At 38.2% G+C, this 26457-nt stretch overlaps 1 protein-coding gene across 3 annotated transcripts in view; it reads right to left on the bottom strand.

The window, feature by feature from the left end:
* The window catches only part of rftn1a (raftlin, lipid raft linker 1a), a 106933-nt gene that overhangs the window by 35822 nt on the left and 44654 nt on the right, over window positions 1–26457 (bottom strand). For 2 of the 3 annotated variants that reach the window (XM_062029287.1, XM_062029288.1), the window contains exons 3-4: window positions 23558–23741; window positions 12284–12395 (exon numbers count right to left, since the gene is read on the bottom strand). In XM_062029287.1, the coding sequence (XP_061885271.1) occupies window positions 12284–12395; window positions 23558–23741 (296 nt within the window). Of the gene's footprint in view, window positions 1–9020; window positions 9139–12283; window positions 12396–23557; window positions 23742–26457 lie in introns of those variants that run through there. The other variant, XM_062029289.1, reaches the window with a different exon arrangement.

The following is a 26457-nucleotide window of genomic DNA, read 5'->3' as shown; positions in this document are numbered from 1 at the left end:
ACAATGAGCATTATTACACTAAAAATGGAGCAATATGAATACCAATAGAAATAGTGCTATTGATAATAAACAATACCAGTACTTTACCTTTATTATCAACAATACAATTGTTCAAATGCAACAATACATATACGTAATGATAACTTGAGATACGAAAGAATGCAGAAAAATGGAGGGGAAGAAAGAGAAGCAACCTTAACCTTGTAGATTGTTATAGTAACAATAGGTTAAGCTTTGTCAGTGTGCTATGTGTTATACCCAGTTTACCCTAGGGCAACAACGTTAATATATGTTTGATGAAACGTGATTATGTGCATGAGTGTATGTGTGCATATGTACTTGTATATGTACAGTATGTGTATGTGTGCTTGTACAGTGAATGTATATGTACAGTATGTGTATATGTGTGTACAGCGAATGTATATGTACAGTATGTGTATACAGTATGTGTGTTTGAACAGTGAATGTATACAGTGTGTGTATACAGTATGTTTGTATAATGAATGTGCGTGTGGATGTACGAACTTTGAGTGTGTAAATATGTACTGTATTTATTTGTATATGTATGTGGGAGCGTAGGTACCTATGTATGTCTGTATGTATGTGTGTGAGTATATGTGAATTTGCATGTACAATACATTTGACTCCCAGTGTGTGCGGGAGCCAGAGTACGGCCCCAGCCTCCCCGAGAACCCATCTCACAAACAGTAGGTGTGGTGCCCAGGGAACCAGGGGCCACCGCCCCCACGCAGCCAAGACGGACAGCGACAGGAACCCCAGAGCCTGGCCCACCGTGCCGCCCACAAGGGCCAGCAGCAGGCCGCAGACAGACGCACCCGGCAGAGGACAAGGCACGAGAAAAACAGGGGGAAGCCAGACCCCAATCCAGCGAGAGACCACACCCCACACGGACAGAAAGGCGGGACGCCCCGCCCGAGGGGCCCGGAGACCCCCCGCAACCGGACGGGAAGACCGCCCCCGCCCCACCGGCAACAGGGCCCCCACGAGCCCCCCCCCACCCCCGGAGAGCGCGGCGAGGCCAGCCCACGGCCACCCCACCCAAGCCGGCCGCCACAGGACCACCCAGCACGGGGCCACAGGAACCACCCACCCCACCCGCAGGGGCCCCAACGATGGAGATGGAACAACCAGCAACCGCCCCGCCGAGTCCCCCCCCCCGAGGTAGGGGAATAAATAAATAAAATAAATAAATACATAATAATAATAATAATAATATTAATAAAATATATTTTTTTTTAAAAAGGGGGGGGGAAATAAATAAATAAATAATTAAATCTATTTATAAAAATAAATAAATAAATAAATAAATAAAAAAAAGAATTAAAAGAAGATCACAGACATGCTGACACACAAGGTCGCTACCCCAACAACTGGCTGACTCGCAGCACCTCGGAATACCCTGCAGCACCAAGCCACCACAGTAGACGCAGGGACCAGACCCAGCAGGCCCCAACCAAGACGGCCACCCGGAAGGGATGGACGGCGGGACCCAGGAGCTCCAGACACGCAGTCCGGATGCAGTAGCCTGAGGCGCCGACCCCCACCCGACAGGCAGGCCCAGAACGTACCCCCAGAAATATACATACATATATATATACATACACATAAACATACACATGTACACATACACACACATACACATGCATACACATACACATATATATACATACATACATACATACCTACATACATACATACACACACACACATACACATACATATACACAGTTTGTCAGCCCCGACAACCACCACGCGCGCGCGCTGCTACCAGTCACAACATCAGCCACCCCCCTGCACCAGACCCAGCAGCCACGGGCGCCCACACCACAAACAAACGGCAGCAGAAACAGCAGCCACAACACCCACAGACAGCCAGCACCACCCAATCAAATCAAAGCGATCAAAAAATAAACCGCGACCGGCAACCACACGCCAACAGGATCACAGATACCAGCCAGCGCCAGCCCGCCAGCAAGCCCAAACGCCAACACGCAAACAAGAGACACCAACACCCGTATTAAATCTTAACATTGCAACACATGCCAATACGGCCGGGTTAACTTATAAAGTGCAATTTTAAATTTCCCGCTAAACTTCCGGTTGAAAACGTCTATGTATGATGACGTATGCGCGTGACGTCAATGGTTGAAACGGAAGTGTATTGAATCCAATACAAAAAGCTCTGTTTTCATCTCAAAATTCCACAGTATTCTGGACATCTGTGTTGGTGAATCTTTTGCAATTTGTTTAATGAACAATGAAGACTGCAAAGAAGAAAGCTGTAGGTGGGATCGGTGTATTAGCGGCTGGCTCCAGCAACACAAGCAGGAGGACTTTGACTTGGATAGCAGACGCGCTATCCGACGCTAGCCGCCGACCGCACGGATGATCGGGTGAAGTCCTTCGTCGCATCGTCAATCGCTGTAACGCAGGTAAGCATGGGTTTTGATGAGCAGATGAGGGCTGGCGTAGGTGGATAGCTAATGTTTTTAGCATAGCTCTGTGAGGTCCCGTTGCTAAGTTAGCTTCAATGGCGTCGTTAGCAACACATTGTTAAGCTTCACCAGGCTGGAAAGCATTAACCGTGTAGTTACATGTCCATGGTTTAATAGTATTGTTTATTTTCTGTCTATCCTTCCAGTCAGGAGCTTATTTCTTTTGTTTCTATCTGCAGTTAAGCCCGATGCTATCACGTTAGCTCCGTAGCTAAAGTGTTTCGCCGATGTATTGTCGTGGAGATAAAAGTCACTGTGTATGTCCATTTCGCGTTCTCGACTCTCATTTTCAAGAGGATATAGTATCCGAGGTGGTTTAAAATACAAATCCGTGATCCACAATAGAAAAAGGAGAGAGTGTGGAATCCAATGAGCCAGCTTGTACCTAAGTTACGGTCAGAGCGAAAAAAGATGCGTCCTGCACTGCACTCTAGTCCTTCACTCTCACGTCCCTCATCCACAAATCTTTCATCCTGGCTCAAATTAATGGGGTAATCGTCGCTTTCTCGGTCCGAATCGCTCTCGCTGCTGGTGTAAACAATGGGGAAATGTGAGGAGCCTTTCAACCTGTGACGTCACGCTACTTCCGGTACACGCAAGGCTTTTTTTATCCGCGACCAAAAGTTGCGAACTTTATCGTCGATGTTCTCTACTAAATCCTTTCAGCAAAAATATGGCAATATCGTGAAATGATCAAGTATGACACATAGAATGGATCTACTATCCCCGTTTAAATAAAAACATTTCATTTCAGTAGGCCTTTAAAGCAAAGCAAGTACGTGAGGATGCCACTGGCATGAATGCTACATGGACACCAACTTGACCGAGCGAAGAAGGACAAACAACTTCAACGCTGGTGGAGTTTAGCTGCGTCAATGTTGTCGACAAAAGTACGTTTAATAATGCTTTTGCTAAATTAGACTGACCATACGTCCTCTTTTCCCCGGACATGTCCTCTTTTGGGGGGCTGTCCGGGCGGAGTTTTTTTAAATGCCTCCAATGTCCGGCATTTTGAGTTGTGGTTGCGTGTATCTTCAATGTACGTTCAGGGTTAAGAAGGGGTTAAAAACAAAACAAATTGTGAAGGTGTCAGAGTTTGTAGGTGACGAACCCCAAGATGCAGAGACAGCAGGCATAGTGCGAGAAAACATGATTTAATTAAGATACTATGGCAAAAAAAAAAAAAAAAAGGGTACAAACAAAAGGCGCGCACAAGGCGGAGAACAAACTAAGCTATAAACTAAAATAGCACAAAGCTAACTGTGGACAATAAACAAAACACTTACTGTGACATGAAGGAACTATGACTAAAGCGGAGTGGACAAAAGTAGACGGAGCTACAACGACAAATAGGTACAAGTGACAAGTATTCTAATGACAATGATCCAGCAGTGACTGGAGGGCAGGACAGGTTTAAATAGGCAGCTGGCTGACTGGCACCAGGTGTGCCCACGTGCCAATCAGCCACAGCTGAGGGGACAAAGCACTTAGGGAGACAATCAGGAAATGAAGACAAAATAAAAGCACTGACAGGAACTAAAGACAGGAAACTAAGACAAACGCAGAGGAAAACTAAAACTTGATCAAACTGTCAGGGACAACCCTGACAGAAGGTGTGCGCACGCAGCAGCATTGGTGAGGGAGGGGCAGAGACAGAGAGAGCGAGAGAGTTATGATAAACGCGCATGCGTCGCCAGGCTCTGCTTTTTATCCATAGATTTATCAGATTTAACTTTTTATTATCTATAGCAGGGGTGTCAAAAGTGTGCCCCGGAGGCCATTTGCGGCCCACAGCTAATGTTTTAAAGGCCCACGGCACATTCTAAAAATACTATTAAAATAAACAAAAACATAACAAAAGTGAAATAAAAAAGCTTGAAGGTGAAATGTAATTTAGAAAAAGTTGCAATGTTGACGAATAAAACAAAGCTGTTTTTTTTTTTTTTCTAACTGTCATTGCTCAAAACATAATATTGAATCAAAATCTATGTTATTATGAATTATTGACCTATCCAAGGTTCCGATTACTCATACTTGCCAACCTTGAGACCTCCGATATCGGGAGGTGGGGGGTGGGGAGTGGGGAGTGGGGGCGGGGCGTTGTCGGGGGTGGGGCGGGGAGCGTGGTTAGGAGGGGAATATATTTAAGCTAGAATTCACCAACTCAAGCATTTCATATATATATATATATATATATATATATATATATGTATATATATATATATATATATATATATATATATATATATATATATATATATATATATATATGTATATGTATATGTATATATATATATATATATATATATATATATATATATATATATGTATACATATATATATATATATATATATATACATGTATATATGTATATATATATATTTTTTTTTAAAATTTTTATTTATTATATATATAAATAAAATAAATACTTGAATTTCAGTGTTCTGGAGGCTATCCATTAGATGGCAGTATTGTCCTGTTTAAGAGTGTCACAACATTGCTGTTTACGGCAGACGAACTGCTTTACGGTAGACTAAACGTGACTGCTGTTGTTGTGTGTTGTTACCGCGCTGGGAGGACGTTAATGAAAGTGCCTGACAATAAACCCACATAAGAAACCAAGAACTCGCCCTCGATCATTCAGTTATACAGTTATGACGTCATTGGGCAGGCAAGCTGTTTATATTGTGGGAAAGCGGACGTGAGAACAGGCTGTCCCCACTCAGGTCCGCATTGAGCTGGAGGGGGCGTCGCCTCCAGCTCCGGCTGAATGCCAGGAGTTTGTCGGGAGAAAATTTCTGCCGGGAGGTTATCGGGAGAGGCGCTGAATACCGGGAGTCTCCCGGTAAAAACGGGAGGGTTGGCAAGTATGCGATTACTTCACATCAAATATTCCACTTTGAAAAATATTTTTGGTGGAAGATTTTGCATATTTTGCCATTCAAAACATAGTTTTGTTTGACAAAAAAGGGCGGAAAACAAACAAACAAAAAAACAACATAAAAAAAACTAAAACATTTTGAAATGAGGGATAGATCTGAAGTTGATGTAGACTCCAGAGATTTAAGCGTTAAATATAAAATGTATGTATGCCCTGGCACACCATTATCATCATTTCATGACCGAAGCAAAACACTTTTTACACTTATATACTGAAATAAATACACCTACAACTTATTAAATAAAAACATATAAAAAACTACCAGCAGCGGTACAGTTCAGATCCATGAAGGAAAGAAGAAAGTGAATGAATGTTTATAACTGAATACATTTACATATGTATACACATTTTTTTTCTTTTTTTAATGAATTAAGTAACGTTTATGACAACCTTTTTCCAAAACACAATATAGAATGTGAGATATAACGGGATAATGCATACGTTTATAATTTTTTTTCAAAACGCTTACAAAAAAGTGGGACCCCAAAAATGTACTGTGGGACCCCATTTTGAAAATTCCTAGCGCCAACACTGCTGTCAACAGAGGAGAAAAAATGCTTTATTTAAATAAATATATTATTTATAAAGCAAGTTCGAGTATCATTGGCAAATTTTCACCTAGTCCCGGCCTTGGCGTGCTGCCCGCCTTGGCACGCATATATGTGTCCTCTTTTTGGGATTTCACAATATGGTCAGCCTAACTAAATGGACAGCCAGCTTAACATCAGTGAAAAGAAAGTGCCGCAAGAAGACATCATTCATATCCCCACATCTAAAAAAAGAGATCAACACTGTCATCAAAAGGTAAATAAGCTTGTTTGTAATGAGAGGAAGGCCAGCAGAAAAGACAGACGTGAAGAAGGTAATCAAGAGGCATGTTCTTTGATGACAACTGTCACGTCTCTGCTCAACACACTGGCTTCTCGTCAAGGCACACAATGATAGCGTCCGGTCCAATTGCGCCAACAAAATAAAAAATGGCATACATGTGTTGAAACAACTGCTTAAAGGCCTACTGAAACCCACTACTACCGACCACGCAGTCTGATAGTTTATATATCAATGATGAAATCTTAACATTGCAACACATGCCAATACGGCCGGGTTAACTTATAAAGTGCAATTTTAAATTTCCCGCGAAATATCCGGCTGAAAACGTCTCGGTATGATGACGTTTGCGCGTGACGTCACGGGTTGAAGCAGACATTTTGGAATAGCACGGTGGCCAGCTTAAGTCGTCTGTTTTCACCACATAATTCCACAGTATTCTGGACATCTGTGTTGGTGAATCTTTTACAATTTGTTTAATGGACAATGAAGACAGCAAAGAAGAAAGCTGTAGGTGGGATCGGTGTATTAGCGGCTGGCTGCAGCAACACAACCAGGAGGACTTTGAGTTGGATAGCAGACGCGCTATCAGACGCTAGCCGCCGACCGCACCGAAGATCGGGTGAAGTCCTTCGTTCGCTGGAACGCAGGTGAGCGCCGGTGGTGATGAGCAGATGAGGGCTGGCGTAGGTGGAGAGCTACTGTTTTTAGCATAGCCCTGTCGAGGTCCCGTAGCTAAGTTAGCTTCAATGGCGTCGTTAGCAACAGCATTGCTAGGCTTCGCCAGGCTGGACAGCATTAACCGTGTGGTTACAGGTCCAGTGTTTGGTTCGGTTAGCATTAGCTAATATGCTAACATGTTTACGAGTGTCTGTGTTAGTATTAGTAACTTACAATGGCATTCTTTTTGTGTTGTTTCACTTTCACAAGTTCCTCAGTAAATTCCCCAAAACATCACCGTGGAGTTATTGAGTCTGTTTAGCTGATTGGAGAGCTAGCTTGCGCAGGTAGTGGGTCCATGATGATGACTTCTGTTTTGTTTGATCAGCCATTTTACTGCCGCATTACAGACACCGTTTGGAAACAGTTAAGGTATGTAAATAAATATTTACAAAATATTTCTGTGTAAATAACTAATTTCACAACGTATGTATCTGCGGCTTATGGTCCGGTGCGGCTAATATATGAAAATAGTTTTTTCTTTGAAGTATTTAGTGGGTTGCGGCTTATATACCAGTGCCTTTATAGTTTATAAAATATAGTGTATGTATTTTATTTTGTTTTCTGTATGTAGAAACTATAATTATTCTCTAAAAAAAAGTCATATTTTCGGATTTTTCTTTTGAGAAAATCAGCTTTGCGTCACGACGGGGTTTTCGCAGCTTCGTTCTCCCGGGATGCAGACGGACAACTCTGGACAAATCGTGCAGGTAGGAACATGATTTATTCCTCAACATATCAAAGTAGTACAAAAAAACGGAACACAAGGCAAAGGCACAACGTGCTGATTGCACTTGGAGCTAATGCTACTTCTAGTGATGGGTCCGGCAACACCGATGCATCGGCGCATGCGTCGAGCTCATAGAGCGATACCCTGTGTCGGTGCGCGTATCGCTTTTAGAAAGTCACGTGACCGAACACGAGCTGTTTTGGTCACGTGACCGATCATGAGCTGTTCTGGTCACGTGACCGCTCATGAGCTGTTCCGGTCACGTGACCGATACGCGAACTGTATTGCACTGACGCCTGCGCGCCAAACTGTGTTTATTAGGAAGCGGCGCAATGCGTGTTGTTGACGAACACCGTTAGGGCCGCTTGTTGTCACTGTCACTCAAAGTTGCATTTCAAAATTGCACAGAATAAATGTGTTTATTTTGTTTAGAATTCAGATGGGTTTGATTTGGTGCGCGGCATATATTTGCTGTGCGGCGCACAGTGTGCACAGAGGACGCTTGAGCACTGCGCAATTGCGCAGGCGCGCACCTTAGAGGGAACGTTGCTCACAGGGCACAGAGCAGGCGTCAGTGCGATACAGTTCGCGTATCGGTCACGTGACCAAAGCAGCTCATGATCGGTCACGTGACTTTCTAAAAGCAGTACGCGCACCGACACAGGGTTTCGCTCTATGAGCTCGACGCATGCGCCGATGCATCTGTGTTGCCGGACCCATCACTATTGTTACTACAAAAAAGTACTGGAATGACGGCGTGGCGAAGTTGGTAGAGTGGCCGTGCCAGCAATCGGAGAATTGCTGGTTACTGGGGTTCAATCCCCACCTTCTACCATCCTAGTCACGATACATGTTCACATTATTTATTGACTGTATCTAAAAAAGATAAAAATATATTTTTATTTAAATGAAGATATGAAATAATCCTAAATGAAATACAATGACTTGGTTTATATTATTGTATATACTAGGTCAGGGGTCGGCAACCCAAAATGTTGAAAGAGCCACATTGGACCAAAAATACAAAAACAAATCTGTCTGGAGCCGCAACAAATTAGAAGCCATAATACAAACAGATAGTGTGTCATGAGATATACATTGAATTAAGATGACTTAAAGGAAACTAAATGAGCTCAAATATAGCTACAAATGAGGCATAATGATGCAATATGTACATATAGCTAGCCTAAATAGCATGTTAGCATCGATTAGCTTGCAGTCATGCAGTGACCAAATATGTCTGATTAGCACTCCACACAAGTCAATAACATCAACAAAACTCACCTTTGTGTATTCACGCACAACGTTAAAAGTTTGGCGGACAAAATGAGACAGAAAAAGAAGTGGCATAAAACACGTCCTAGAAAGTCGGAGAAAGTTATACATTGTAAACAAACTAAGGTGAGTTCAAGGACCGCCAAAATTAGTAGGACAAAACGGCGCTCGCCAAATACTCGAATCAGTGAAGCATGTTTAATACAAACAGTGTGCTTTATAACAATTAGGGAGGTTTGTGTCATGTTTTTCCTCCTACAGTAACCATATTAAAACAAAAAATATATATTTTTTCCCCTCATCTTTTTCCATTTTTCATACATTTTTGAAAAAGCTTCAGAGAGCCACTAGGGCGGCGCTAAAGAGCCGCATGCGGCTCTAGAGCCGCGGGTTGCCGACCCCTGTACTAGGTCATAAAATCAGTGTCAGTTGAGTCGGTCCATAGGTTGCCTGTAGGGATTTTTAATGTCCAGCAGATGTCAGTATTTAGTGACACAGTATCGACACAGTATCAATACGGTTTTGCAATGTGTCGAAACGCTTCATGAGGCCTCATCAACCCATCACTAGCTACTTCTTAGCATGGACTAGGGACAAGCAATACTCAGGTAACTGTGGCATGAAACAAACAAGACTTACGAAGCAGGTCGCATGAAGCAAACAATGACGCCAGGCCGACTGACTGGCAAAGGCAAGCTTAAATAATGCCTCTGATTAGTGCTCTGGAAGCAGGTGAGCGTCCCGAACACCAATCAGAGACAGGTGGAAATAATAAGTGCCCGTGGCAACCAAAAACAAACAAGGGTGCACAAAAACAGGAACTAAGGGAGTCCAAAACTAACAGAACATAACAAAACATGATCCGGACCACGGATCATGACACTTTGGTTGTTTGTCCTTTCGGTTTGTCTACGGTAGTGCATTGAATCAGACTGGGAGGCCTTTCTAATATTTTGACCTCCTTATATATTCAAACTATGACCACATCCGACGGTGTCAGCGTTATTTTGTCCATTCAGCTCTTTAGATTGTGTAGGTCAGGCCTGGGCAATTATTTTGACTCGGGGGCCACATTTAGAGAAAATAATGTGTCTGGGGGCCGGTATATCTATTTTTAGAAACACTAATACAAAACCTCACAATAATGTCTGATTGAATGCTAAAAACGTTATGACAGACCGCCTTAAAAAACGTAATGGAATTGTACATTTTGTACGAAAGATAAAACACTGAATATTGACAAAATATGAACGTCACACCCCCGTTCGATCGACACATTTTACAATCAAGTGAAACGCAACAAAAATGCAACAAACAGTGAAATATGAACGCGAAGGGTACAAAATAAACCCACATACAATCTGATACATCACTAAGCTTTAGAACTTTGTTGTGAAGGTCTCCTTCCGCGTCTGTGGAAACGCTTCCCGCCCACACTGTTTGGTGCCTCGTCTGAGCTGCTGTGACGTAGATTACCATAGTAACTAATAGGGGTGTGGGAAAAAATCGATTCGAATTCGAATCGCGATTCTCACGTTGTGCGATTCAGAATCGATTCTCATTTTTAAAAAATTGATTTTTTTTATTTATTATTTTTTTATAATTTTTTTTTTTTTTAAATTAATCAATCCAACAAAACAATACACAGCAATACCATAACAATGCAATCCAATTCCAAAACCAAACCCGACCCAGCAACCCTCAGAACTGCAATAAACAGAGCAATTGAGAGGAGACACAAACACGACACAGAACAAACCAAAAGTAGTAAAACAAAAATGAATATTATCAACAACAGTATCAATATTAGTTACAATTTCAACATAGCAGTGATTAAAAATCCCTCATTGACATTATCATTAGACATTTACTTTATGAGATGCGATGCAAGTGTAAGCTACTGTGACACTATTGTTCATTTTTTGTATTTTTTTTTAAAATTAATGTTTGTAATGATAATATCAATGAGGGATTTTTAATCACTGCTATGTTGAAATTGTTACTAATATTGATACTGTTGTTGATAATATTAATTTTTGTCTCGCCACTTTTAGATTGTTCCGTGTCATGTTTGTGTCTCCTCAATTGCTCTCAATTGCTCTGTTTATTGCTATTCTGAATGTTGCTGGGTCGGGTTTTGTTTTGAAATTGTATTGCATTATTATGTTATGTTTTTAAAAGAATGTACAAAAATATATTGTTCACAGGATATAGTGAACTGCACTAAGAGTCAGTGGGTTTGTATGTGTATGTATATGTATACTATGTATACACGCTGTTGTGTCACATTCATAGTTACTTGTTAAATGTGTGTTGTGGATGTACATGTATGTATATGTATGTGTATATATATATATATGTATATGTGTATGTATGTGTGTGTACATGCTTATATATGTATATGTGTTTATATGACATAACATTTTTATATACTATTATTATTATTATTATTAAACATACAGTAAGTAATAAGAGGGGTGGGAGTACATAAGTTTTTACTTCTTCTCACTCCTTTTCGGATATGTTTACATTAAATGTTTATTTTCATTTCTTGTTTCTTTTGCTTTTTATTATTACTATTTATATTATTATTATTATTGTTTTTGTTATTCATTCTTGAATGGCTTTTTTGTTGTTATTTTTCAAAATTTGTTGTTTTTGTTTCGTCTACATATTCGAAATAAACATGAAAAAAATAAATAAAAAAATAAATAAAAAATGGTATTGTTGTGTATTGTTTTCATTAAAAAAAAAAAAAAATCATTTTTGAATCGAGAATCGTGTTGAATTGAAAAAAAAATCGATTCTGAATCGAATCGTGACCCCAAGAATCGATTTTGAATCGAATCGTGGGACACCCAAAGATTCCCAGCCCTAGTAACTAATTAGATTACCATATTAACTGGTATATCATCCAAAAGTGCATATTCCAACCATTGAAATACTTTGTATAGTTCAACACTTACGGTCATTACAAAACATCACTGCACATCATAATGGCAGCTACACTTTCCATCTTAAAGATCTAAAAAAAATTGGGGGGAATGTCCGGCGGGCCAGATTGAAAAGCTTAACGGGGACGCATGTGGCCCCCGGGCCTTAATTTGCCCAGGTCTGGTGTAGGTGTACCTAATGTTGTGGGCACTTTTATCGCTGTGAAGAGAGTCGACGGCATTTTTAAACTAAAATGCTGCCGTGATCGCCGACGGCTTTTTTGCACGCGTCAAAGAGCGGCTTTGCGGACCTGACACTCCTCGCAGACGGGCGCTCACCCTCTTGACGTAGCTCTGAATGACCTCCGGGTCGGCCGCCTGGTGCCCGGCCGCGCACACGTCCGTCTCCAGACGATGTCTCCACCGTCTCCTCTCCTGGCTTTTCTCCCAACTACAAACGTAGAGAAGGACAGACGTCGTTAGAACACACAAGTACTTTTTGAACGAAGTCGTGCTGTTTTTTCGCTTTCCTTTTCACGCTCATCTGGCGCCGTCATTACCCGCTTCCTCCACCCAGCCTTTACGGCTCGTCTGCTCACTCAAGCAGCAGATCCATCGTGTCCATTTTGCCAGGAAGTGCTTGATTTTTCCATTTGAGGGGGTGCGCGCTTTCGCCGCCATCACAATACATTTATTAGAGTGTGAATTTCAGCTCCCGCTGCAAGACGTGATGATAAAAAAGGCTATTGAGATATGCCTCTTCATATTTGGAATGGGGTCAAGGAGGAGGCCGAGGTAATATCACGCGCTCCAAGGCGCCGCTGACATTCCCGGCTAGATTTGAAACAGTTGATCTGTCACTTTTTTTTCTCTCCGCTTTCATTTTTTTTTGATGAAAGGGCCCAGCGGTGATGTGGAGATAAAAGACGGAGGGGGACAAAAAAAAAAAAAGGGGGTGATGGCCATCATTGAAGAAAGAAGGATGAAAGGATGGTTTCACTCCTTCACTGCCCCTCCGGTAACGGCTGATGATGCAATCAGCCGTCTCCACGGTGACAGGTGCCAGGAAGTAGCTGGACCACTGGGCAGGGGGGCTGCATTAGTAGCCCAACACCTGGGGGGAGCATTTCTTTTTGCATTCAATTATAAGAAAAGTGCTCAATATTAAACTTGTATTTTGTAAATACACACTTGGTGTCTACAATATTAGACACAGTACACCAATGGTTGCAAACAAAACTTTACATCTGGATTTGTATTAGTTTTTTATAATATGGATTTTCTTTGTTTTATTTTTTTGCACTTTATTATTTTCTCTCCTGCCCTCCTCTTTAATATAGCAAAACTATAGAACAATCAATATTACCATTTATTACTGTTTTGTACTTTTCCTATCTTTTACATTTTTTTATGTCAACATTTTATGTTCATTTAGTGGCACATCTGACAAAGCACAATTCCCCCCTTTGTTCCTTGTCATATGTTTTATGTATTTGCATTTCTGTAAATATGTACATCATTGAAATCAAGTACAAAGGAAAAAAAGCCTTTTAATTAATATCATTATTTTTCAATTAATAATAATAAGTGCGCTTGGAAGCATTTGGAACAATGCTGAGACATGACCGGTGAAATTACAGCTTCATGTCATTAGAAGTGCACAGATGGCGGCCATCCTTGGAACAGCTCCCATATTGCCAAAAGTGTTGTGTAGCTGAGACATGACGTAGACCAGGGGTCACCAACGCGGTGCCCGCGGGCACCAGGTAGCCCGTAAGGACCAGATGAGTAGCCCGCTGGCCTGTTCTAAAAATAGCTCAAATAGCAGCACTTACCAGTGAGCTGCCTCTATTTTTTAAATTGTATTTATTTACTAGCAAGCTGGTCTCGCTTTGCCCGACATTTTTAGTTCTAAGAGAGACAAAACTCAAATAGAATTTGAAAATCCAAGAAAATATTTTAAAGACTTGGTCTTCACTTGTTTAAAGAAATTCATAATTTTTTTTTACTTTGCTTCTTATAACTTTCACAAAGACAATTTTAGAGAAAAAATACAACTTTGAAAATGATTTTAGGGTTTTTAAACACATATACCTCTTCTTTCCTGACAATTTAAATCAATGTTCAAGTATTTTTTTTATTTTTATTGTAAAGAATAATAAATACATTTTAATTTAATTCTTCATTTTAGCTTCTGTTTTTTCGACAAAGAATATTTGTGAAATATTTCCTCAAACTTATTATGATTAAAATTCAAAAAAAATATTCTGGCAAATCTAGAAAATCTGTAGAATCAAATTTAAATCTTGTTTCAAAGTCTTTTGAATTTCTTTTAACATTTTTGTTCTGGAAAATCTAGAAGAAATAATGATTTGTCTTTGTTAGAAATATAGCTTGGTCCAATTTGTTTTATATTCTAACAAAGTGTAGATTGGATTTTAACCTATTTAAAACATGTCATCAAAATGCTAAAATTAATCTTAATCAGGAAAAATTACTAATGATGTTCCATAAATTATTTTTTTTATTTTTTCAAAAAGATTCGAATTAGCTAGTTTTTCTCTTCTTTTTTTCGGTTGAATTTTGAATTTTAAAAGAGTCGAAATTGAAGATAAACTATGTTTCAAAATTTAATTGTCATTTTTTTCGTGTTTTCTCCTCTTTTAAACCGTTCAATTAAGTGTAAATATAATTCATTATTAATAATAACATAGAGTTAAAGGTAAATTGAGCAAATTGGCTATTTCTGGCAATGTATTTAAGTGTGTATCAAACTGGTAGCCCTTCGCATTAATCACTACCCAAGAAGTAGCTCTTGCTTTCAAAAAGGTTGGTGACCCCTGACGTAGACCATAGGGCCAGGGCCCATTGTTGGGCCGGGAGCTCCCACTAAAAGGGCCACCATAAAAATATGTGTTTCTCAGCTGTGGTCCGTATGGGCCGCAGTGGTACTCAGTTGTAATACACGATTCCACCACTTGTGACAGTAATGACATTATCCAGGTATGTCCAAAGTGCGGCCCGGGGGCCATTTGCGGCCCGCAGGTAATTTTTTAATGGCCCCACGGCACATTCTAAAAATACGATAAAAAAAATAAAAAACATAAAAAGTAGTATAAAAGAGTAAACCGGTGACAATAAAATGTTGCTATGTTGACTCTAATAACACTTTCTTTAAAACATAATAACGAATCAAAAACAATGTTATTATGAATTATTGACCTATTCAAGGCTCCAAATAGGTCACATTAAATATTCCACTTTGAGATATTTTTTGGGGAAAATGTTGCATATTTTGTGTTTGCCATATAAAAAACTTGTTTTTTTTAAAGAAGGGCCTAAAATGAACAAACAAGGAACATAATAAACAACAATACAAGTTATAATTGACGGATAGATCTGAAGTTGATCTCGAGACTATTGTGTTAACAGTTTAAAAAAAATTACGATTTATTTTTTAACACTTTACTGAGCAGGACCCTTTTGGATCCCCAATAATTTTAGTGGGACTTTTTTTTTTTTAAGTGTCATTGCTGAAAAAATAATAATAAATTAAAATCAATGTTGTTATGAGTTATGTTATGAGCTCCAATTATTTTATAATCTGAAATGTTCCACTTTAAAATTTTATTGGGGGAAAATATTTCATATTTTGTGTTTTTTCCATAAAAAAATGGGTTTTCTTTGACAAAAAGCATACAACTTAAATCTAAAAAAAAAACAACCGTTATATTGACAGATATACCTAATGTTGATCTAGATATTTAAACTTTGAATAATAATAATACTAAATAATGACATTTTTATTTTATTTTTTTTAACCTAAACCCTTTGGAGTCCCCGGTATCAAGCCTGAGTGGAGGCCTAAATGTATATTTTTTATACATATATTGTATTGGTTTTTAAAATGAAAAATATCAAAATGGCCCCCGCTTGCTTTGATTTTTCAGTGTGCGGCCCTCAGTGGAAAAAGTTTGGACACCCCTGACATTATCAAAACCAATTATTTTGGAGCTAAAGTCAAAAAGAAGTTTCATTAACACAAAAATTAGAACTAACGTGGCGAATCTGTATTGTCATTACTTTAATTGTATTGACAGTTTATTTATGAATATTTTTGGTGAGTTACTTATGAGTTCCTTTATGCAGTATATTTAATGAGTCATTATTTTTCTAATCAGCCTGACCAAAGTCGAAGAATTATGTGTTAACTACATAATTATATTTGTGATTAACAAATGATTTCATATCATTTGACAAGGTTGTAGGTTAGATATAATTGTTGAATACAACTAAAATCAAGGGTAATGTTACTAATTCAGTGTTATCCACCTGCAGTGTCAGCCAATTTTTATGAAAAAGTATGTGATCGCCTTTTAATGTCGATCACAAACGCAGATTGGCTGACACTATATTCATTTTTTGTCCCTTGACTGACAAGCAGCGAGCAGATAATTATGTGTCTCCATTCACAGTGTGGAGCCGCTGCCCTAAACTAATAATAATCACTTCCATTATGGGAGATAAACTGCATTTCTTAGAATCTTAAGTATTACTATCAGGTATTATTATCACTGGAGGACGAGGATAAACATGTCACACGTTGAGAGAAAGCCAGGAACATGCATGTAACACTATTGTTCATTTCTTTTTGTATTATTTTTTATTAATGTTTTTAATGATAATATCAATGAGGGTTTTTTAATCACTGCTATTTTGAAATTGTTACTAATATTGATGCTGTTGTTTTTGTTTCACTACATTTGGATTGTTCCGTGTCATGTTTGTGTGTCCTCAATTGCTCTGTTTATTGTTGTTCTTAATGTTGCTGGGACGGGTTTGGTTTTAGACTTGGATTGCATTATTGTGGTATTGTTGTGTTGATTGATTAATAAATTCATTAGAAAAAAAATTAAAATTAAAAAATACAAAAAATAAAATAAAAAAAGGAACAGGCATGCTAATAGCAAAGCGAGTTTGAAACAACACCAAGAAATAAGCGTTTAGTAATGTTTAAGAAGTGCAGCTGGAAGTATATTACAACAGAAAGTAAGCAGCCATTGACAGGAAATTAACAATATCAGAGTCTAGCGAGAGTGTGAGAAAGATCCATAAATTGGGTCGTATCAGTATATGATCGATACTGGAGTGATTTGATCGATATTTTTATTTTCTCGAAATCATGTTTTTGCTAATGTTTACAAACTCAGGAAATAACTCCCTGAGCACAGAGGACTTTGAAAGCAAAATGTAGCCGATAGTAGTTTTTACTTTTTTTTAGTTATTGTGTACTTTTGACTTTGTTTTGATCAAACAGTTAGTTGTATGTAATAAAAGAGAAATAGGAACTTGTTGACATATTGTGTTGATATTGCTCATTATATTATTTATAGTATATTGTTTCAATATTCAACTAGATTTGCATACAATGTGGATGTTTTAACCAAGCTTAGAAACCGTTGAAATGGTTCAAAACAAAAACACAGAGAGCATAATTAGAGTCAAATTAAGATTGGTCCTGAGTATGATGCATTGCTGTTCTACACAACTGTTGTCGCCAATTAAAATACAAATATATTTTTATGATACACAGACCAGGTACAGTGTATTAATTCCTCAGGTTTAGTAAAAAGTGAAAGAATTGGGGCAGCCAGCTGCAGTCAGGCATAATTTGACATGAAAAGATGAAGGTGAGCTGCAGACTTAATAAAGTGTCTCCTTGTCTAATGTCACTCTCTATTATGGAAGCCTGCACAATTGTCTACTAATAGCCCAAATGATTCCGTGAGATGGTCCATCACTTGACTTGTAGTTCCAGTGTCAATGTTTACGTCCTTTTTTTATGAAACAAATGAAATATTGTGCTTTGAAGATGGCATTGACAAGCATCAATCATGATGATTCTTGTTGTGTTATATTTAAACTCCCTTGTGAAAACAACTGTATGGTAATGTTTTGGTTCTCATTTGTAGGGCAGGGAATGTTCAACGTAATAAACTACAACATTTCACGGCAAAAACAGCATTTATAGTGCATGGGTTCTTAGATAAACTTTTCCACTACAGAGGGGCCCGGGCACAATCAATTATTAACACTGAGTCATCTGACTCTTGATTTTAATCTTATTCAATAATTATATCTAACCTACTGACCGTTTAACAGGATAAATCTGGTATAAAGAGTGTGTTAATCACAAAGATTATTATCAAGGCTTTGGTCAGCATGATTATAAAAGTAAATAATGATCAAATGTACTGCAAAAAAAGAGAATTATAAATACTGATGAAAAATACATTTGTATATAATTACACAGTGCTAAAATAAATACATTTTAACTAAATTATTAATAATAATTTATGTTTCTTAAATAAACAGTCAATAAAATGCAAGTACAAATGAAAATATATCTTCACCACTGTAGTCATAAGTTTTGCGCTAAAGAAACTTCTATGACTTTAGCTCCAGACTTCTTCTGTTTGTTTGATATTGTCGTTACTGCCACAAGAGGCGGAAACATGTATTACACCTTCCATTTGCATGGTCACGTACTGTATAGTGTCTTTGTGGTTGAGAAGAGCATTTTAAAGTTAAAGTTAAAGTACCAATGATTGTCACACACACACTAGGTGTGGTGACATTTGTCCTCTGCATTTGACCCATCCCCTTGTTCACCCCCTGGGAGGTGAGGGGAGCAGTGGGCAGCAGCGGTGCCACGCCCGGGGATCATGTTTGGAGATTCAACCCCCAATTCCAACCCTTGATGCTGAGTGCCAAGCAGGGAGGTAATGGGTCCCATTTTTATAGTCTTTGGTATGACTACCCACTAGGCCACTGAATACATTTTGTATTTTAATTAGTAAAATACTGCAGTATTTTAATAATCAAGTATGGTGTCTTTATTGTTTAAAAATCGGTTGCACTAGGACTGCAAGATGTTTGCATTTGTAAAGTTAAGGGTTTTGATGGAAAAATATAGCATTTTCATGACAAATATAGTGTTTTTATGGCCATGTACAGTGCCTTTTCATGGCTAACTGCACGTCACCATATTCAGAGCAAAGGCATATTGTTTTCATGCTAAAATATATATTTTTTTGTATACGACAAATATTGTTTCCATGACAAAATTCCATCTTATTAAAAAGTAAAAAGTACCAATGATTGCCACACACACACTAGGTGTGGTGAAATTAACCTCTGCATTTGACTCATCACCCTCACCCCCTGGGAGGTGAGGGGAGCAGTGAGCACCAGTGGTGGCCGCGCCCGTATTATGGCTAACTACAGCATTTTCAAAACAAGTTTTCATGTTCAAATATAGCGTTTTTAAACAAGCGTCTAGCCGTGTTTTAAAGGCTCCAATGTGGGTATATTTGTAAACTTGGCACAGTATTTTAATGGCAAAAGAGGAGTATTGTCATGACAATATTGCACGTTATTGTATAGCAAAGTATATTGTTTTCATGCTGAAATATATTTCTATATGACACATAGTGTTTTCATTGTAAAAGAGGAGTATTATCATGACAATATTTCACGTTATAGTGTAGCAAAGTATATTGTTTTCATGCTAAAATATATTTTTATACGACAAATATAGTTTTCATGATAAAAGAGCATTTTCATGACAAAATTCCATGTTATGGCTAACTACAGCCTTTTCAATACAAAGTGTATTGTTTTAATGATCAAATATAGCGTTTTTAAACGAGCATCTAGCCGTGTTTTAAAGGCTCTAATGTGTGTATATTTGTAAACTTGACACAGTATTTTCATTGCAAAAGAGGAGCATTGTCATGACAATATTTCAGGTTACAGTATAGCAAAGTATATTGTTTTCATGCTAAAATATATTTTCATATGACAAATATAGTGTTTTCATTGTAAAAGAGGAGTATTATCATGATATTTCACGTTATAGTTTAGCAAAGTATATTGTTTTCATGCTAAAATATATGTTTATATGACAAATAGTGTTTTCATTGTAAAAGAGGAGCGTTGTCATGACAACATTTCACGTTATAGTATAGCAAAGTATATTGTTTTCATGCTAAAATATATTTCTATATGACACATGGTGTTTTCATTGTAAAAGAGGACTATTATCATGACAATATTTCACGTTGTAGTGTAGCAAAGTATATTGTTTTCATGCTAAAATATATTTTATTATGACAAATATAGTTTTCATGATAAAAGAGCATTTTCATGACAAAATTCCATGTTATGGCTAACTACAGCATTTTCAAAACAAAGTGTAGTGTTTTCATGGTCAAATATAGCGTTTTTAAACAAGCATCTAGCCGTGTTTTAAAGGCTCCAATGTGTGTATATTTGTAAACTTGACACAGTATTTTCATGGCAAAAGAGGAGCATTGTCATGACAATATTTCAGGTTACAGTATAGCAAAGTATATTGTTTTCATGCTAAAATATATTTTCATATGACAAATATAGTGTTTTCATTGTAAAAGGGGAGTATTATCATGATATTTCACGTTATAGTTTAGCAAAGTATATTGTTTTCATGCTAAAACATATGTTTATATGACAAATAGTGTTTTCATTGTAAAAGAGGAGCGTTGTCATGACAATATTTCACGTTATAGTATAGCAAAGTATATTGTTTTCATGCTAAAATATATTTCTATATGACACTTAGTGTTTTCATTGTAAAAGAGGAGTATTATCATGACAATATTTCATGTTGTAGTGTAGCAAAGTATATTGTTTTCATGCTAAAATATATTTTTATATGACACATAGTGTTTTCATTGTAAAAGAGGACTATTATCATGACAATATTTCACGTTGTAGTGTAGCAAAGTATATTGTTTTCATGCTAAAATATATGTTTATATGACAAATAGTGTTTTCATTGTAAAAGAGGAGCGTTGTCATGACAATATTTCACATTATAATATAGCAAAGTATATTGTTTTAGTGCTAAAATATATTTTTATACGACAGATATAGTGTTTTCATTGTAAAAGAGGAGCATTGTCATGACAATTTTTTACGTTATAGTATACCAAGGTACCGTATTTTTCGGATTATAAATCGCTCCGGAGTATAAATCGCACCAGCCGAAAATGCATAATAAAGAAGGAAAAAAACATATATAAGTCGCACTAGAGTATAAATCGCATTTTTGGGGGAAATGTATTTGCGTGGCGAAGTTGGTAGAGTGGCCATGCCAGCAATCGGAGGGTTGCTGGTTACTGGGGTTCAATCCCCACCTTCTACCATCCTAGTCACGGCCGTTGTGTCCTTGGGCAAGACACTTCACCCTTGCTCCTGATGGCTGCTGGTTAGCGCCTTGCATGGCAGCTCCCTCCATCAGTGTGTGAATGTGTGTGTGAATGGGTGAATGTGGAAATACTGTCAAAGCGCTTTGAGTACCTTGAAGGTAGAAAAGCGCTATACAAGTATAACCCATTTATTATAAATATAGCGTTTTAAACAAGCATGTAGCCGTGTTTTAAAGGCTCCAATGTTTGTAAACTTGACACAGTATTTTCATTGCAAAAGAGAAGCATTATCATGACAATATTTCACGTTATAGAACAGCATGCTAAAATATATTTTTGTATGACAAATATAGTGTTTTCAGTGTAATGAAAAAACACGGTAAAATATAACATTAGTGTGCTTTCATGGCTGCATAGTGCATTTTCACAGCCATCTGAAGTGTTTTCCTGGTCAAATGGAGCAAGTCGAGCCGAGCTAGGATACATGTTTACGTTCTACAGGCGTCATTCACAGATGCAAACTACAGATTGAACAGAACCCAACGCTTCACACCTTTACTTGTGAACGTGTATTGCCTTTGGCGTTTCTCTGATGAAAAATACAATTACATACAATTATGCAGTGCTAAAATACATACATTCAAACTAAATCAATAATGATAATGTATGTTTCTTAACTAAACAGTCAATAAATACATCTCCGCCACTTTAGTCATAATTTTTGCGCTTAAGAAACTTGTATGACTTTAGCTCACACTTGCCAACCCTCCCGTTTTTAGCATGAGAATCCCGGTATTCAGCGCCTCTCCCGACAACCTCCCGGTATTCAGCCGGAGCTGGAGGCCACGCCCCCTCCAGCTCAATGCGGACCTGAGACTGAGTGGGGACAGCCTGTTCTCACGTCCGCTTTCCCACAATATAAACAGCTTGCCTGCCCAATGACGTCATAACATCTAGGGCTTTTAGAGAGTAGAGTGCACAACTGCGCACACAACAAGGAGACGAAGCAGAAGAACGAGGAAATTACAGACATGGCGACGCCGTCGACGAGCAAGATGAAGAAATACGCTTGCAAGTTCCAAAACGAATGGAAACAAGAATTTCAGTTCATCCAGGACAGTTCGAAGGGGAAGGTGTATGTTGCCTGTAAATTTTGTAGAACAGACTTCTCCATTGAACACGGTGGCCGAAATGATATACTCATCATGAACGGAGAAGTTAAACAGGACAATACTGCCATCTAATGGATAGCCACCGGAACACTGAAATTCAAGTATTTATTTTATTTATATGTAAATAAAATAAATATATATATATATATATACACTACCGTTCAAAAGTTTGGGGTCACATTGAAATGTCCTTATTTTTTAAGGAAAAGCACTGTACTTTTCAATGAAGATAACTTTAGACTTGTCTTAACTTTAAAGAAATACACTCTATACATTGCTAATGTGGTAAATGACTATTCTAGCTGCAAATGTCTGGTTTTTGGTGCAATATCTACATAAGTGTATAGAGGCCCATTTCCAGCAACTATCACTCCAGTGTTCTAATGGTACAATGTGTTTGCTCATTGGCTCAGAAGGCTAATTGATGATTAGAAAACCCTTGTGCAATCATGTTCGCACATCTGAAAACAGTTTAGCTCGTTACAAAAGCTACAAAACGGACCTTCCTTTGAGCAGATTGAGTTTCTGGAGCATCACATTTGTGGGGTCAATTAAACGCTCAAAATGGCCAGAAAAAGAGAACTTTCATCTGAAACTCGACAGTCTATTCTTGTTCTTAGAAATGAAGGCTATTCCACAAAATTGTTTGGGTGACCCCAAACTTTTGAACGGTAGTGTATATATATATATATATATATATATATATATATATATATATATATATATATATATATATATATATATATATATATATATATATATATATATATATATATATATAGCTAGAATTCACTGAAAGTCAAGTATTTCATACATATATATATATAATATATATATATATATATATGAAATAGATATGAAATACTCGAGTTGGTGAATTCTAGCTGTAAATAACCACGCCCCCAACCACGCCTTCCGCCCCCAACCACCCCCACCCCCTACCCCCCACCTCCCGATATTGGAGGTCTCAAGGTTGGCAAGTATGCTTTAGCTCCAGATTTCTTCGGTTTGTTTGATACTGTCGTTACTGCCACAAGAGGCGGAAAAGTGTATTACAACTGTCATTTGCATGGCCACATACTGTGTAGTGTTTTTGTGGCTGAGAGGAGCATTTTAGTCACCACATTTTGTACTTTCATTGGAAAAACACAGCATTTTCATGACATTATTGTATTGTGAACGTGTATTACCTTGGCGTTTCTCGGACAAGCACGGCCCGGTGGAGCTGCCGCTGGATGCGGGCATGATGGGGGCCACAGGGATGCACGAACGGATGGACGGCAACCAGCACGAAGCCCTGTGCGTAGAGCTCCCTCACCTGGACGGGTAGTTCTCGGACTGAAGAGAGGCACAGCACCGATGACACCGGAACCTCTGAGGGAGCGACAAGCGCATGTTAACACACGAGGAGACAGAAAAGAGCGTGGCAGAGGGGGGGGGAAAAAGTGAAAATGGATTAAGACAAAGCATGTTTGAGGATGATAATTCACACTGAGAAATGACACATGGCATCTTTCAGCTAAATCTGGAACTAATTACACTCCATGTTGGCTTTGACAGAGGAAAAAAAACAGAGGTGCTCAAGTGTGTCAACACTTTAATGCGTTCACACATGCGCCAATAAGTACTCTCTATCCTACACACACACACACACACACACACACACACACGCACACACACACATCAAAAGGCTGGAAAGACAACGCTATCAGCGCGGGGTATTAGCAGGAATCGTTAGCAGAGAAGCCACACACAATGAAGAGAACCCCCCCCCCCCCACACACACACACACACACACACACACACACACACACACACACACACACACACTCCTTGTCACTTCAGTAAGGATGCTTAGCAGAGCTTATCGTACGGGAGCAAAGCGTTTCTGCAAATCCACCGGGGGGATGTTTGTGAGAAACACCCTGTCGGGGTGGGCGCATTGTCGCCAAGCTCGCTGGTGTTTAAGGGGCTTTTGGGGGGGGGGGGGGGGGAACACGTGCGTCCATGCTTGGATGCTGAGTGAAGCCAGGTGTGTACAAGAGAGAGGAGGATGGAGAATAAAGGGAGGGGTGGGTGTGTGTGTGCGCCTGAATGTTTGTCACCCTTCCTATTCAGTCGCATTTGCATTGGGTCTGGAGAAGAGAAAATAACCTGCATAAATTAAAAAAGCACAAACACACACTCGAAATGTGCAAGCTACCACATTTTAAATGAGTTCTTCATCATCCGCTGTGCACGTGCACACCAGTAAGGCGGGACGACCCACACACAGTCTATAGGGTGAACATGTCCGCATAATACAGGCTGTCAATCAAGCGTGCTGCTACTCTACATAAACAGAAATAGGCATCATAGACAAATTAAATATTGGATTTTCATGGCTATATACCAGGGGTGTCAAACTCATTTTAGATCGGGGGCCACATGGAGAAAAATCTACTCCCAAGTGGGCCGGACTAGTAAAATCACGGCACGATAACTTAAAAATAAAGACAACTTCAGATTGTTTTCTTTGTTTAAAAATAGAACAAGCACATTCTGAAATTGTACAAATTATAATGTTGTTGTTGTTTTTTTTTTTACAATTACCTGTTGCGGTTAATAGTATATATACTTTATTTGTCGTTATTTATATTTTCTGAATAAATGTACATCAATCAACTCATTGGTGTTAATTTTCAATCTATCAAGATTAAAAAATTATATCAAAATCAAATTACAGTACGTTATTTATGTAGCTGGATCATTTTCCTCGACTGATGTACTAAAACATCATGTGGTTTGTTTTGTACATATGTAGCATCATCTACAAAGATACAAAGAATTGCTATTGCGACATCCAGTGGACACATTTAGAACAGCAGTTTCTTTCATTGAAAAATTTCAGGTTAATTTTTATACTTAGCAAATTCATCCCCCGGGCCAGATAAAACCTGTTCGCGGGCCTGATCCGGCCCTCGGGCCGTACCTTTGACACCCCTGCTATATACCATGAAAAACAGGCACTGTTCCATGTGATTTGTAATTATAAGGGTTTTAAGGCAAAATGTGTTTTCATGGCAAGACGTTTTAGCGTTCAAATATTTTGATTTCACAGTAGAATAGAGCATATTTCTGGCAAATACAGCGTTTTCATGTCTGAATGTCTTTTTGGCAACTAAATGTGTTTTTCAGACTCAAATAGAACCTTTTTCAGGCAATTGTAGTGTTTTCATGGTCAATTTACAGCATTGTCAAAATAAAGTGTAATGTTTTCCAGGCAAAATAGAGCATCTTTTTGGCAAATGGTGTTTTCATGGCCAAATACAGCAATTGCACAGCAAAGTGTAATTTTTTTATGGCAAAATTGGGCATTTTCATGACAACAAGGTGTGTTTTCATGGTGAAACACAACATTTTCACAGCAAAGTGTAATGTTTTCATGTTAAAATAGGGCATTTTCATGACCGCAATTTGTGTTTTATGGTAATAAAACATTGCTATGACCACAATTTGTGTGTTCATGGTAAAACAGTTTTAGGTTTTTTGGCAAATATTGTATGTATTGAGTGTAAATATAGCATCTATTTAACCAAATGGTGATTTCATGGCTATATACAGCATTTTCATCACAAAGTGTAATGTTTTCATGGTAAAGTAGAGCACTTTCATGACCATAATTTGTGTTTTAATGGCAAAATGGAGCATATTTTGGGCAAATAGTGTTTTCATGGCGAAATACAGCATTTTCACAGCAAAGTGTAATGTTTTCATGTTAAAATAGGGCATTTTCATTACCACAATTTGTGTTTAATTGTAATAAAACATTCCTATGGCCATAATTTGTGATCATGGTAAACAAGTTTGCTTATTTTTGTTTGGTAAATATTGTATGTATTGAGTGTTTTTATAGGGAAATATAGCATCTATTTAAGCAAATAGTGATTTCATCGCTATATACAGCATTTTCATCACAAAGTGTAATGTTTTCATGGTAAAGTAGAGCATTTTCATTACCATAATTTGTGTTTCAATGGCAAAATAGAGCATCTTTTTTGGCAAATACAGTTTTCATGGCCAAATACAGCATTTTCACAGCAAGGTGTAA

This window comes from Entelurus aequoreus, linkage group LG20 (genome assembly GCF_033978785.1).
Source record: "Entelurus aequoreus isolate RoL-2023_Sb linkage group LG20, RoL_Eaeq_v1.1, whole genome shotgun sequence".
In the NCBI taxonomy this organism is placed as follows: Eukaryota; Metazoa; Chordata; class Actinopteri; order Syngnathiformes; family Syngnathidae; genus Entelurus; species Entelurus aequoreus.
Note: the sequence above shows the minus strand (reverse complement) of the source record. Positions and strands in the feature narration are given on the sequence as shown.